The 15,514-nt window shown below is 45.8% G+C and overlaps 1 protein-coding gene across 1 annotated transcript in view; it reads right to left on the bottom strand.

Moving 5' to 3' along the window:
- The window catches only part of tmeff2a (transmembrane protein with EGF-like and two follistatin-like domains 2a), a 194,112-nt gene that overhangs the window by 41,844 nt on the left and 136,754 nt on the right, over positions 1-15,514 (bottom strand). Inside the window, exon 6 of the mRNA XM_072478609.1 lies at positions 1,224-1,372. Coding sequence (XP_072334710.1) covers positions 1,224-1,372 — 149 coding nt within the window. The remainder of the gene's footprint in view (positions 1-1,223; positions 1,373-15,514) is intronic.

The following is a 15,514-nucleotide window of genomic DNA, read 5'->3' on the forward strand; positions in this document are numbered from 1 at the left end:
TGGTAATGGCAGTATGGCTCTGTCACATCATGTCTGGGCTCTGGGTGGGATTAAATGCACAAACTGACACAAATAAGTAATAAATCGCACTTCACACCCACAGAAGAACTGCATGAAAAGTTAGCCACCTCTGATGTAGGTGTTGTCAAATTGTTTCATTTTGCTTTATGAATAGTTTATTCAGTAACTTCATTACAGTTCTTGATCGCTACACAGTCACAAAAAGGTCAAACAAATTGATTATGGAATACCATCACAAGGATTCAAATACCAGAGGCGGGATTCTCCCGAATCTCCGCGATGGCCCGACGCCGGCGTAAAAAGCGTCGTGGATCACTCCGGCGTCGGGCCGACCGGAAGTTGCGGAATCCTCTGCACTTCCGGGGGCTAGGATGGCGCCGGAGGGGTTGGCGCCGCGCCAGCCGGCGCCGAGTTAGCGCATGCGCAGAAGCGGCGGCGTGGTTCCGCGCATGCGCAGACCGGCCGGCGTATTCTAGCGCATGCACAGGGGGGTGTCATCTCCGCGCCGGCCATGGCGGAGCCCTACTGAGGCTGGCGCCGAAGGAAGGAGTGCCCCCATGGCACAGGCCCACCCGCAGATCGGTGGGCCCCGAACGCAGGTCAGGCCACCGCGGGGGCCACCCCCAGGCCACCGCACCGCAGGTCAGGCCACCGCACCAGCCGGCCTACCAGCTAGGTCCCGTCGTGTGGGACCATGTCTAACCCATGTCGGCGGGACTGGCCAAAAACGGGCGGCCGCTCGACCCATCGGGGCCCGGAGAATTGCCGGGGGGGGGGGGGCGCTGCCAATGGCCACCTACCAGTGTGGTGTGATCCCCGTCCCCGCCTGAAAACCGGCGCCAGAGAATACGGCAGCCGGCGTCGGAGCAGCGGGGCTGGATTCAGGCCGCCCCCCTGGGGATTATCCGACCTGGCGGGGGGTCGGAGAATCCTGCCCCAGATATGCTAAAATAAAATTATCAGGGAAAGTTAAACAATTGTTGTGTAATTTTGCTGATCCTGCACTTTGAGTGTTGGTCAGACATATGACTGTTAACACCGCACCCATGTTCTCAGCGAGCACATTAGTGCAGGATCAGTGAATCCACCCCCTTCAGACAGTGGTGCAAACCAACAATATTCACAGGGCTCTGCAAAATAAAATCATGACTAAAATAATACATTTTCAGTTCCAAATGCAACAATCAAATTGTTCGAGTTACCTGGACATCTTCCCAAATGAGTGACTTCTATGAATTCCTGATTCTGGCATGATGCCTCTTTAACCTGGCAAGGATTGTCGTAGGATTTACCATCAGAAGCACACACAGGGTTGAAACTGATGCGGGAACAGTCAATGTTGCACACACACCTAGACAAGAAAAATGAATTTTATTTAAATCTTTGGATCATTCCACTCTTTTGAGCTCCGAGCAAGGAGCTGCTTTCACAGGGAGGGCAGGATGAAGAATTGCTTTAACAATACTACACAGTGTTATATCTGTCCTGAATTCCCTGCCATTGGGACCCTGCACTGAGGGCTCAGAAGAAAGCAATTATCCCTTAGAATAATCTCCTGAATGCAGAGTACATAGCAATACATATACACAGTAGTAAAATGCAGCAGAGGGGAGTTGGTGGCATTGTGGTATTGTCACTGGACTAGTAATCCAGGGGACCAGGGTTTGAATCCCACCTTGGCAGGTGGTGAAATTTGAATAATAAAAAATTGGAATTAAAAGTTTAATGATAACCAAGAAGCCATATGGTTCACTAATGGCCTTCAGGAAAGGAAATCTGCCAATCTTACCAGATCCAGTGACTCCAGACCTAAAGGAACGTGGTTGACTCTTAAATATAGCAAGTTGCTTAGTTTAAGTAATTCTCTAAAAAATGCTGGCCCATTGACACCCACATCCAATGAAAAAAAAACTGAAATTGGTGAGGAAATTCATCATGGCAAGCTTTCATCTTTGAAGAAATCTATTATTTAAAATGCAACAATATATCTGGAATCTTTGGTGGCCAATTTTAACTCCAGGTGGACTGCAACTGGAGTGATGTTGAATCCAATGCAGTTTGCAGATGAGACTAAGATTTGTGGAGTAGCAGATAGTGAAGGGGACTGTCAGAGAATACAGCAGAATATAGATAGATTGGAGAGTTGGGCGGAGAAATGGCAGATGGAGTTCAATCCGGGCAAATGCGAGGTGATGCATTTTGGAAGATCTAATTCAAGAGCGGACTATACGGTCAATGGAAGAGTCCTGGGGAAAATTGATGTACAGAGAGATCTGGGTGTTCAGGTCCATTGTACCGTGAAGGTGGCTGCGCAGGTCGATAGAGTGGTCAAGAAGGCATACGGCATGCTTTCCTTCATCGGAAGGGGTATTGAGTACAAGAGTTGGCAGGTCACGTTACAGTTGTATAAGGCTTTGGTTCGGCCACATTTGGAATACTGCGTACAGTTCTGGTCGCCACATTACCAAAAGGATGCGGATGCTTTGGAGAAGATGCAGAGGAGGTTCACCAGGATGTTGCCTGGTATGGGTATGAAGAGAGGTTGAGTAGATTAGGATTATTTTCATTAGAAAGACGGAGGTTGAGGGGGACCTCATTGAGGTCTACAAAATCATAAGAGGTATAGACAGGGTGGATAGCAAGAAGCTTTTTCCCAGAGTGGGGGACTCAATTACTAGGGGTCACGAGTTCAAGGTGAGAGGGGAAAAGTTTAATGGAGATATGCGTGGAAAGTTCTTTACGCAGAGGGTGGTGGGTACCTGGAACGCATTGCTGGCGGAGGTGGTAGAGGCGGGCACGATAGCGTCATTTAAGAGGTATCTAGACAGATACATGAATGGGCAGGGAGCAGAGGGATACAGATCCTTAGAAAATAGGCGACAGTTTTAGATAGAGGATCTGGATCGGCGCAGGCTTGGAGGGCCGAAGGGCCTGTTCCTGTGCTGTAATTTTTCTTTATTCTTTGTTCAATCTGTAAGCAGTTGCTGGCAGTAGCTGACAACAAGGTAAATCCAAGACTGCGGATGTTTGCAGAATTCGCAAAACTGGGTAGGTTTGAGGTGGGTTATGATTTAGAGAGGGGGAAGCCAGACTTTACTTATGGGGCCGCAGAGAGCATGCCTGTTCCTCTAGAGCTCATGAAGAAAAGGTTCAGAAATGTACCCAAGCATGCATCGCTGGTTTCTCGGCAGTTTTATCTGGCTCATGGCAGGCTCAGTAGCCAATTAAAATTCCAATGAGTTCCCATGTACATCATATAACCCCAATTACACAGGCTAATAAGGCCACCACGAGAGTCCAGTAGGACTGGTTTAGCACACTGGGCTAAATAGCTGGCTTGTAATGCAGAACAAGGCAGTAGCACGGGTTCAATTCCCGTACCGGCCTCCCCGAACAGGCGTCGGAATGTGGCGACTGGGGGCTTTTCACAGTAACTTCATTGAAGCCTACTTGTGACAATAAGTGACTACTATTATTATTAGGAGCTTCACCATCAATGCAGATCGGCTGGAACATGGCAGGAAATGGAGCAGCTCCAGACCCCTCCATTGCCACTGATCTGGGATAACCGAATTGCCCCACAGCCTTACGTAGTAACATTTAATAGAGGGCCACAATCAGGACCAATATTCTATTACAACGCCCTCAGATCTGCAATACGCTGCACCATGGAATGGTGAGATGTGGGTCTGATCCTTTGTCCAAGTGAAAGCCAGTCACGTCGCCCCTCAGGGCTATTTTAACACAGCTATCGGCCTTGATTTAAAAAAAACAACCTCTTCCTTCTATGCTAATATTATCCTTTCACTCTTTGGATGGAATCCAATAGCTCAGTTGGCTGGATGGCTGGTTGGTGAGTAGTGTCAACAATGCGGGTTCAATTCCCATACGGGCTTAGCTTATTCATGAAGGCCCCATCTTCTCAACCTTGCCCTTTGCTGAGGTGTGGTGACCCTCAGATTACATCAACCCTATCAGCTCTCAAAGCCTCTGAAAGGGACAGCAGCTTCTGGGACAGTGGCGAGTTTTTTATTATGAAAATACAGTGCAAATGAAATTTACAAGGATGTTACCAGAAAGGCATGCATATACATATCAGGAAAGGACCAACAAGGTTGTTTCTCTTTTCGCTTCAAAGAATGGAGAAGATGTGATCTAACGGAGGTCTTTAAAACTATAAATGGGAAGAATTTACTACTTGTGGGGGAGAGCATAACAGAGGCCAATGACACAGGATAGTCACCAAGAAATCCAATTGGGCAGCATGGTGGCATAGTGGTTAGCATTGCTGCCTCACAGTGCCAGGGACTCGGGTTCAATTCTGGCCTTGGGTGACTATCTGTGTGGAGTTTGCACTATCTCCCTGTGTCTGTGTGGGTTTCCTCCGGGTGCTCCGGTTTCCTCCCACAGTCCAAAGATGTGCAGGTTAGGTGGATTGGCCATGCTAAATTGCCCCTTGGTGTCCAAACATATGCAGGTTAGGTGGGCATGTGGGGATAGGGCAGGGAGTCTGCCTAGGTAGGGTGCTCTTTCAAAAGGTCGGTGCAGACTTGATGGGCCAAATGCCTCCTTCTGCACTGTAGGAATTTTTTGATTCTGTGGAATTTAGCAAAAACCTCTTTGTCCAAATTGAGAATGTGGAACACGTGAGCAGAATTGAATAGTACAGATGGATTTAAGGGTAAGAAAGACAAGCATATAGGAGAGAAGGGAAAGTGATTAGATTTAGTTGAAGATAGATGGGTGGATGCTCAAGTGGAGCATAATTGCTGGCATGAACTGGTTGGGCGAATGACCTGTTTCTATGCTGTATACCATATGTAACATATATATATTTTTAAGCATGTTAGATGACTTATATTGAATTGCTAGTGCACTGCAAAGATTTGCAATGGGCTGTTTCCCTGTAGTTCATAGAATCAAAGATCTGGGCAAAAACTGAGCCAAGTTGAGTAATTTCCTTGTAAGCTAGCTATTTATTTTATCAGAATTTGGATGAACAATCAATGAAATAAGCAATGCAAGCATCCCAGAGGGATTTGGAGGACTGCACTCATTTAGATAAATAATCAAAGTTGTTGCACAACAAACTTGCATTTGTTTCGAGCATTTAATGTAGCACACAGGAACATTGTTAAACAATTTTTGATACCAAGACACATAAGGATATACCAGGAAATTGAGGTCATTTATGTAGTTTTGAAGTGGTGTCTTAAAGGAGGAAAGAGAGGTAAAGATGCTGAAGGCAAAGTTGCCAAAGGTGAAGCAATTAAAATTGAGGATACTCAAGAGGCTAGAATTTGAGAAGTACAGATATGGTGGATGTTTGTAGCGTTGGAGAAGGTTAGGAATATAGGGAAAGGCGAGACGATGGAAGGATTTGAAAACAAGGATGAGAATTTTGAAACTGAGGATCTGCCAGACTGGGAGCAAATGTGGGGTCAGCGAACACAAGTGTAATAGGTGAATGGGACTTGGTGCAAGTTAAGATACAGGCAGCTGTGATTTTTATTACGGTAAGTCTGCAGATGGAGAAAGATGGGATCCAAGCCAGGAGGAATTAATAAAGGAATGGGTGATGAGCTGAAGCAGGATGATATGTTGTGTTATGTTGCCTTGTCCTTGTATCCTTGTAATGATTCATACAGAACTGCTGATGACTTACATGGAATGAAGCTTTGTTAGTTAACAAGTAGAAGGATAACATACAAAATGCCATACAGACTAGGTTGCTGTGGAACTATCCGATGTGTGACTGTACTTGTGTACGCCTTACTACCAACTGAAGGTAACTGGATGTCACATGACTGATGTCTGACGCCACCTACTAGTGGGAGGTCGAATTGCTGAGTTTATGCAATATTATTAACAGGCATATCACCACATCCCCCTTCCTTTGGAGATGTTGATCTTTATATACAAACATGATTAATATCTTACTTTACACATGTGGTTTATGTATAAACAGGTTTAACTAATGCATCCATATACATGATAGGCCTCCTAGGTGTGTGTGTCTTGTGTACAGCACATTGTGCTTCCTTCACAGGATCACCCCGCTGGTCGTCTGGGCTGTTGTCAGCTTTTTTGAAGACTGGTTTGCATGCTGGTCTTTTACGTTTTAACTTTTTTAGATGATGTGCCTTGACACCTGGTATTCTGGTAGGCCATCCTGGTGTCTTCAGCTTCTTTCGTTTTTTTGCTCAATGCTGTTGGCTGCTGCGTTGCTGTGTGCTCTCTTGATGCTCTCTGCTGCTGTTCTGTTGTATGGTCTCCGGCCTGGCAGTCACATTGTCGATATCTCATTTATTGGTGTCCTCGGTGGGATTCATCATATCCCCCACTCTCCTTCTCTCTCTCTTTTTTGTTTTTAGTGCCACTTTGCGATCTCCGATTATCTTTTGTGCGAGCTATCTTTTGAGTGCTTTTCATTTTTTGTTTGGCTCTGGTAGCACCCATCTTGTCGCTGGCCTGTGCCATGGAATTAGTGTGTTGTGGGTCATCTGTAGAGATGTCTCGTGTCGGCATGCTGCCAAGAAACTGTGCGACACCTTCAGCGACCATCTGCAGAGCCTCATCCTCTTGTATCTGGGATGGATTACTCTCTGGTGTCTGGATTTCCTCACATTCTGGTATGTGGGTAGGATTAGCATCATCAGCACTGGGTGCTGCGCCTTCATCTTGTGCTTGAGCCCCAAGTGATGGCTCCTCGTCACTCGATACCACTATGCACATCTCATCTTTTTCAGATAGCCAAGGGGGGGTGAACACATCCTCATTGTGTGATAGTATGTACGTGTCATCCAACACCGTGGGACTGCATCCCGATTCAGTATCAACATCGTCGTGGCGCTGCATATGGATGTAAGCCATGTTTCATCCCAGTCATCGTGGAACTGCATATGGATGCTGTCATTTGCTCTTCAAACACCTCCTGCAGTGGAATGGCCTCATGTCTCGGGGAGTCCACTACCGGAACTTCTGCATGGGGCTTTGATGTTTCCCCATATGCTTCTAGAGCTAGTGTCTCCAGAATTGGTACAGTATTTGCCGTTTTCAGTTGGTTCGGAGCTACATCAGTTTTGTCTGAGGTGCCTGCTGCAATCTTGCTGTCCATTTCTATGTGCACCATCTCAAAGTATTTGCACTGCTCGAGGTCTGGCATAGGCTGGGTGTCCCTTGGGATCACCTCGTCATTCGCACAAACCACCGACGTAGTGCTGCACAGGCTCCCTCACGGAGTGTGCCATCTCTCCCGCGAAACAGCTTTACTAGCGTGTCATATTCATCCAGCTTTGGCTCATCACTCAGACCTTTGCTTACTTCATCGTTTGCATAGTCTTCATAGGATTCATCAATGTACTCATCTTTGGAGTCAGTGTCATCAGCAAAGACTTCTGCTGTAAAATACGACATTGCACATGGTATTATGTGTTCAGACAGGATTCAACCAATTTCACAGTCAGCAACAAATCTTGCTGCAGAACTTTTATTTAACATGCTCCATGCTGCGGAGCTTCTGGAGGACTGAAGAAATTGAAGAATGAGTCGTTTGGTACAGTTTTCGGAACTGTTTTGAGTGCTCTGACTGTTATGCTTCGGCTTTATTTTAAAATTAAAAAAAATAAATTTAGAGTACCCAATTCATTTTTTCCAATTAAGTGGCAATTTAGTATGGTAAATTCACCTAACCTGCACATCTTTGGGTTGTGGGGGTGAAACCCACACAAACACGGGGAGAATGTGCAAACTCCACACGGACAGTGACCCGGAGCCGGGATCAAACCTGGGACCTCGGCGTCGTGAGGCAGCAGTGCTAACCACTAAGCCACCGTGCTGCTCCCTTCAGATTTATTTTAATGGTCTTCAATGTGACATTTTTTCCTGTCTTCCAGTCGATCTGGCACCCAGTGCATCCCGTGATTTCTGGTTCATCACAAAATGAGAATTCCCACTCGTCAGGCCAAGGTTCCTGCCGGTACGTTTTTCTAATTATCTTGTTTGTAAAATACTAATTTGGCTCAAACGTAAACTCCAGAATGAAGCTCATTGGCTGTGTATGCTCTGAATATATAACGTTCACATCTTGTAGATGATTTCATATGGGCTCATCATGCTCCTATAACATGCCATTGAGTATATACACCTTCTGGAAGACTGTTAATCAGAAGTCTGGAATTCCCTTTGGCTCTTCCAGCGCCTCATTGGAGTTGTTGTCTTTTGCCTGGACCTTCGTTTGCTCCTCATCGAGTGAGTGTACCAGCATATCTCGTTGCAAATCGCAGTAACCGTCTGGCCACTCTGTGTCTGGACTATACAGCTGCTCACAACTATTCAGAAAGATTTCTTCATTCGTTTCAGTTGGACTGCTCTGGCTCTTTTCTGAAATTCGATCAATGAAGAACTGCTTTTCTAGAGGCATCTTCTCAACTTCATTAACTGCTCGAATTTGGTCCATTGAAGGACGCAAAAAACATTGTTTCGTGAAATGATCATTTGGCCTTTACTGGAGCATAACTTTCCATATGCTGGACATTACCGTAGGCCATGCCAGTTGCCACATTTCTGGCATAAGATGGCGGCTCCTATCATCCACTTAAAATGCACTGAGACCACATTTCTTATTGAACTGTGTCACAGTGCTGATGGCGCTGGCGTCTTCCTCCATGTTGGCGCCAAAATGTTTTGAGCTGAGTGTACTGATTTGCTGTGCAGCCAACTCACTTGCATGACAATTCCTAATTGCTTTATCCAATATCCATTCTTCTGCCCACAGCAATCTCTCAGAGGTTGCCTTTTGTTATGCCAAATACTATTTGGTCGCAGATTACTGAAGATTTTAGATGATTGAAATTGCAAAACTGGGCCTTCAGCCTCAAGTCAGTGACAAAACTGTCGAACAATTCGCCAGGTTTCTGGGTATGCATACAAAAAATATATCTTTCAAATGTCTCATTCTTTTTGGGAGAGTAATGCCGATCAAAGTACTCTATCACTTGATCGGATCTCTTGCTTTCCTCTTCGCTATAGAAAGCAGATGTGTTGTAGATTTTGATAGCTTATGAGCAGTACCGCAACGTGCCTCTCATCAGGCTGTGCCTGCATGCCAAGGACTGAAACATAGAGCTTAAACTGCTGTTTACATTGATGTTAACCGATACTTGAAGCTGGTGGGGAGCCTTTAAACTCTCCATCTCAAGCGTCACTGTGTTTTATTGCGTTGAGTCTCCACAGGCCGTAGTTTACCAGGTCGGCTGAAGAATCTTTTTTATGTTTCGTTCTTCGGCCGGTTTTTCCTTTCCTTTTCTGCTGTTTCCTTAAATATTAAACACCCTTGGTTCCATGTTGTCTTGTCCTTGCAATGATTCATACAGAACTGCTGATGACTTACTTAGAATGAAGTTTTATTAGTTAACACGTGAAAGGATAACATACAGAATGCTATACAGACTAGGTTGCACTGGAACTACCCGATATGTGACAGTACTTGTGTATGCCTTACTACCAACTGACGATAGCCAGATATCACATGATTGATGTCTGACAGCACCTGCTGGAGGGAGGTCGCATTGCTGAGGATAAACAATATTATTCACAGGCATATCACCACAGATGACGTTACAGAAATGGAAATGGTGTTTTTTTCTGATCCTGCTGATATGCAGTCAGACGTTTAACCTGGGGTTAAATACGGCACTGATGTTGTGAACTGTCTGGTTAAATCTTAGGGTTGCCAGAAAGATGGCTAGAGTTGGTGGCTAGGGAACGGAATTTATGGTGGGTACCAAAGACCGTACCCCATTTGGGGCTTTAAAATGCCTTTACCTCGCTTATTTAAAACAATACATGGCATTCTTTCGGTAAATGTGCATTTAGCAAATCATAATTTCATTACACTTAAATAAGCTATTGTGATATCTGTCAGCTTTTTGTGGTTCACAACCCGAATATAAGAAAGGTGAGGCAGTGTTACAACACATGAAGACAGGAAGATGTAGATGAAACAACATGTGTGCATATATTTTTGTATATTATATGATTGTATTTCATAGATTTCATAGAATTTACGGTGCAGAAAGAGGCCATTCAGCCCATATAGTCTGCACCGGCCCTTGGAAAGAGCACCCTACCCAAGCCCACACCCCCACCCTCCCCACAACTCAGTAACCCCACCCAACCTTTGTGAACAGTAAGGGCAATTTAGAATGGCCAATCCACTTAACCTGCGCATCTTTGGACTGTGGGAGGAAATCGGAGCACCCGGAAGAAATCCGCACAGACACAGGGAGAACGTGCAGACTCTGCACAGATAGTGAGCCGGATTCAAATCTGTGACCCTGGAGCTGTGAAGCAACTGTGCTAACCACTATGCTACCGTGCTGCCCATGTATGCATGGAGATAAACACTTATGATAATAGATTAATCCACATGAACTTTTATATTTGCATTATCAAATTATTATTCAAATACATTATCACCACTAATAAAAAAATGCTGTTGAGTAAACAGAATTATTTAGTATTCAGGTAAGGGAGTGAGATTCAGTGTGGGAAAAGCAGTGTACAGTGATAGGTTTTTCAAATTTGTGATCTTAACTGTTTCTTCTGCATTTCTATTTATTATGGTAAGCATACTTCGATGAAGTCTATAAATTGAAGTTTGGAAAATATTAACGCAGGTATATTTGGTGAAACATAATGGAACAGAATTGAGTAATTGATTTGGGTCCTTGAAAAGAAATGACTTAAGGTTTAGAACATTTCAATCCTATCTTCATATTGATCAGAGTATTTCTACACTGTCTAAAGTTTTTCTATGCTGGGATTGCTATTCAAATATTTTATACCGATACCACAGACAACATTTAAATTTTATCAAATAAGGTTAAGAATTTTGGTTCCAGTAAAGACAAGGAGGCGGAAAGCCTGCAGGGATAGTTTACCATCCAGAAAGGCAGGGGTGCAATTTAACCACCGCATTGCGCCCAGTGCAGATTTGGGCATGCCAGTTAAATAGTGGAAAAGGCCAAAATTGAAATTCGAGTGGGCGCAAATCAGTTTGAGATCTAACCGTCCCCCTCCCAATGGCGACTTCCGGAACTTGCCCAAATATAACGTGCATATCATTGACCCCAATTTGCATTGATTTCCATCTGATTAGTGAGACTGAAGTTGAATGCAACGGCCTCCTGGGCTGGCTCCCCAGCAAGAAATCATGTAGGCGATGTTTAGTACTCCTTTTTAAAATCGTGAAGCTGGTGCAATGGTTGCTGACGGAAACTGACGAGGTCAGTAGCCATTTCCATTTTCTGGCATGCAACTCCAGGGCACTGGAGGGGCTTTTCATCTGTGAGACCTTCAAGCCATCTTTAAATGTTGTGGACCCCTATAACAGGGGTAACTACAGCTGTTGCCTGTCTGCCCAACCAAAAACCTCCAGGACAGAACCCTGTCTTCGTTATATGCTGAAGGCCACTTTAACTCCCTTTGACTGTGAGCAGCCTCTAGCTTCATAGCAGTAGGCTATTGCTAATAAGGAATTGGCCTTGTCAGTTGTGAGAGCACTTCACAGCTGCAGGTTGTGTTTGCTGCTTTCTGCTACTTGTGGTTTGCAAATGCCTGGAGGCTGCTGTTGCTGGTTCCTTCTTTTTCTGTAGCCAGAAAGAAGGACTATTTTTTTCTGAGATATCTGGAACACCAGGTTCCGGGGAACGCACAAGTCCGGAAGGCAATCAGGTTTCAAGCAAGAAGACGCTGCAGGACTCGGTGCACAACTTTGATCCAAATGAGAAACCTGATGTAGACGTTGAAGAAATCCTTTTGCAGATTGCTGGTGCTTTTGTTGCTGGTGTGGTGAGTGCTGCATGTAACTGGCACATCACCGCAGGTCAACACGCTGTAAGTCAAGGAAGTTCAACTGCACCTTGAGCACCAGTGGAATATGTGGATGCCAGGATTTGGTTGTGATGAGACTGGGCTGTGAGGGAGGGCCAGCACAGCTGCAGTTCATGGACGGAGAATGGCACTGATACATGGAACAAGTAACAAGTAATGCATTAATGGACAGATCATTTCTACGACAAAGTTCTGGATAAACCATTCTCAAGCTTGTCCTCTGTTTCTGTTGAGGAATCTGTGAGGGGTGACACCGTGTTTTTTTGTGTGAAAATGAGCTGATATAGCTTTGTATTGGAACCAATCTGGAACAGTGACGTTTCCTTGTTGTTTACTGGTTAGTGTGATATGTGGAATGTTACCAAGTTGATTTCAAATCTTGCTTACTGTTGACGGTTTTTCCCAATAAAAGATATTCTCAAGTGGCTTCTCGTGGGTACACATGCCATATCTCAGATGTTGATTATTGCATTGCATTTCAATCAAGCTGTAGAAGTGTCAGCACCATAGAGGCAGCAGCCAACAATCAAACAATCAAGAGCTGTGCTTCAGCATTGGGGTTATCCTTGCCACCATTGAATGAGTACGTGGATCAGGGGAGGGCACCTAAACACGATCTCCCTAATGTGGGGTCTAGCTCCTGCTATGGCCGGGGGTGAGTGTGCAGAGTGAGGTTTTCTATCGCAACTGGCTCACTGGATGGCAATCTTAGAGAAGGTGGGACATGTAAGGGTGGTGAGGTTTGGGAGATTTGAGGGTCCAGGAGTCGAAGCCCAAACTGATTGTTGGTCTGTCTTCTTCTCCAATTCCTTACAGGTACCAAAATAGATAGTGGTGACGGTCCCGGAGAGGATGCCCTCGTGGTGCTGTTAGCAGCCCAGGCGGAAAGATGCTGGAGAAGGCAACAGCATCGACGTAGGCTGGAGGTGGCACCCAGGTAGGGGACGCCGCACACCCTGAAGACCGGGCCACACATCAGGCCAAGGCGGAACACAGAGGGGGATGCCAGCGATGGCACAAGACATCGTTGGTCTCTCGGAAAACATGATGGACACATGTGCTGCAGGAGACTTTGTCTCAACAAAGAGACAGTGCAGCACCTGTGCTTTGTCTTTGGGACTTGGCACACCGTGGAGGAGGAGGACAACTGCTCCCGGTGGCCATGAAACTCGCCACAGTCTTGAACATCTATGCCAACAGTTTTTTCCAATTAAGGGACAATTTAGCATGGTCAATCCACCTACCCTGCACATCTTTTGGGTTGGGGGGGGGGAGGAGACCAAGGGTGCTGGCACAGGGAGAATGCGCAAACTCCACATGGACCGTGACCTGGGGCTGGGATCAAACCTGGGTCCTCAGCGCCATCAGGCAACAGTGCTAAGCACTGCACCAGTCTTTCTGCTGACCGTGCGCTCACACCCATCCTCTGAATAGGGTTGGCATTGAGGCATTTGATCTTGGACCACTATGCCTGGAGGGGTGGGGGTGCAGGCATGCCCGCTGTGAAGATTAATGTGACAGAGATTTCACATCTTTCAGGCATAACATGTTTTAATTGTGAACATTTGACATTGCCATTCCCCATAGCTACAGATAATCCCCCCCAACTGCCCTCCTGCCCCCAGTGCCCAGTGAATCTCAATCTTCTTGATCTTACGTGGTCTACTGCTACATCGAGATGCGTCTCCAGAATCCATATCAGAGGTGGAGGCAGCCTGCTGCTTTTTGCGCCCTGCGGTCTTTGATGCCCTTGGCGGACAACTCCAGGAGGGCCTGGAGCCGGAGGACCCCGGCCGACTAACCAGTGTCACTGGTTTCACAATGCCACCCTGTTCTGGCAGCTGCCCATGAGATGCACCAGTGTCAGTAGGGGGGGGTGGGATTTGGAAGAACTGTAGATCACCACCGTCTCCTTGGTGGCAGGCCCCAGTTTGGCTTCCAGCATTTTGTCCTCCTTGATGTTGTCCACAAGGCCCTGGGGGACCCCATGGATGGAGGGGCAGCTGGTGTGAGCTCTGGAGGCCTCTGCATCTGGCTTTGCCAGTCCTGGGACCACCATGCTGTCTGTACCATGGTGCCCATGCCCTCAGTGATGCTCCTCAGTGAATGGGCCATGCTCTGCAATGTCCACCTGCGTCTGGACATGTCCCTCGTCGACTGGGACATGCTCTGCAGTGTCTTGGAAATATCCATCTGCGTATGGAACATGTCCCTCAGCGACTGGGACGTGATGCCGAGACCCTCAGCCATGATCGTCACAGACTGAGCCATGCCTTTGACACCACCACTCAAGACGCTGACTTGTGCTCCAGGCTTTTCACTGCGGTCATTGCCCTAGCAGTGTTGATCTGGGTGGCATGCATTGGCGGCATCATTTCCTGTGCCCGTGGCCTTTGGGACTCCTCCAATCAGCTTTGCCAGACAGGGGTCTGAGGGACAGGAGGTGGATGCATGTTTTCCTACCCCTTTAGGCTTACAAATAGTACAGGCATCTGCTTCATCAGCCTTTGTGTCTTCCATTAGCCGCTGGGTTTCCTGAAGCATCGGAAACCTGGCACACAGGCATTAAAAATAAAAGTGATGATAAAGTGGATGCATGCTGCCTCCTTAAATGAAATGAGGTTCCGGCCACCTCCTGAGTGAGGGTTGCTCTCCCTTTGCGAGTAAAACCAGAAGTGGACAGTTTGGCGGTGAACTGCCCTTTTTAAAAACGTATAATTGCCATGAGTGGAGGAGTTTAAAATGACCCCCATTGACAGTGTGCTTTGCAACAGTTAAAACTGTTCAAATGTACCTTTGTGTGTGAACTCAAAAGTCTTTGTTAAAGTACTCTGATTTTGAAGAACAGGCACTGACTGATATGGGTGATGCATTAGAGAGATTATTTATAGCTCCCGAGTAGTTGGATCAAGTCAGGAAGCATGTCCTTTTTGTCAGTGTGGCTATTCGCAAATGCTTTGAGGGTAAATTTTGAATGGAAATGTTGGGTGTCAACACTGTGACAGGTTCTATATCAGCTTGTAATTTACAGAATTATGGCAAAGGCTAATTCTGCAATTTTGCGTCCAAATACTCACGTAATTCCTTTCTCTGCTGTCTTAACAAGGATATGATGCATTCATATGCTAACATTTCATTGATTTTCCTCCAAATGGATTTTTAAACAGGTATCTTAAAATACATTAAAGGCAGAACAGTTCACAGCAATGAATGCCCTATTTAGTGTATGCAGATTTCCTTTCTCTCTTTTTTCACACTGCTACGGTTCAGCCCAACGTGAATGTTTTGAGGATTTTATAACCTTGCATAGTATTTGTGTTGTTCATCCTGCTGTCACTAGAACGTAATGCCAAACCAGCAACAGGAAGCACACCTCATTCAATGATATGAAAATTTCAAAGAGTACAGCGAACTCACTAATCAACTTCCAGTTTCGCACCATCTCAAAACAGTTGGAGTTTGCCATGAGAACGTGCAATGACCTTTTAAATTATTGGTCAACAATCAGCTGATCAAGGGTGCTGGGGAACAAAATACCACTTTACATTTAATTTCAACATCCAACATTCCTTGGCCGGGTGCAGACAGATCAGGTGCG

The sequence above is a fragment of the Scyliorhinus torazame genome, chromosome 2, assembly GCF_047496885.1.
Source record: "Scyliorhinus torazame isolate Kashiwa2021f chromosome 2, sScyTor2.1, whole genome shotgun sequence".
Classification (NCBI taxonomy): domain Eukaryota; kingdom Metazoa; phylum Chordata; class Chondrichthyes; order Carcharhiniformes; family Scyliorhinidae; genus Scyliorhinus; species Scyliorhinus torazame.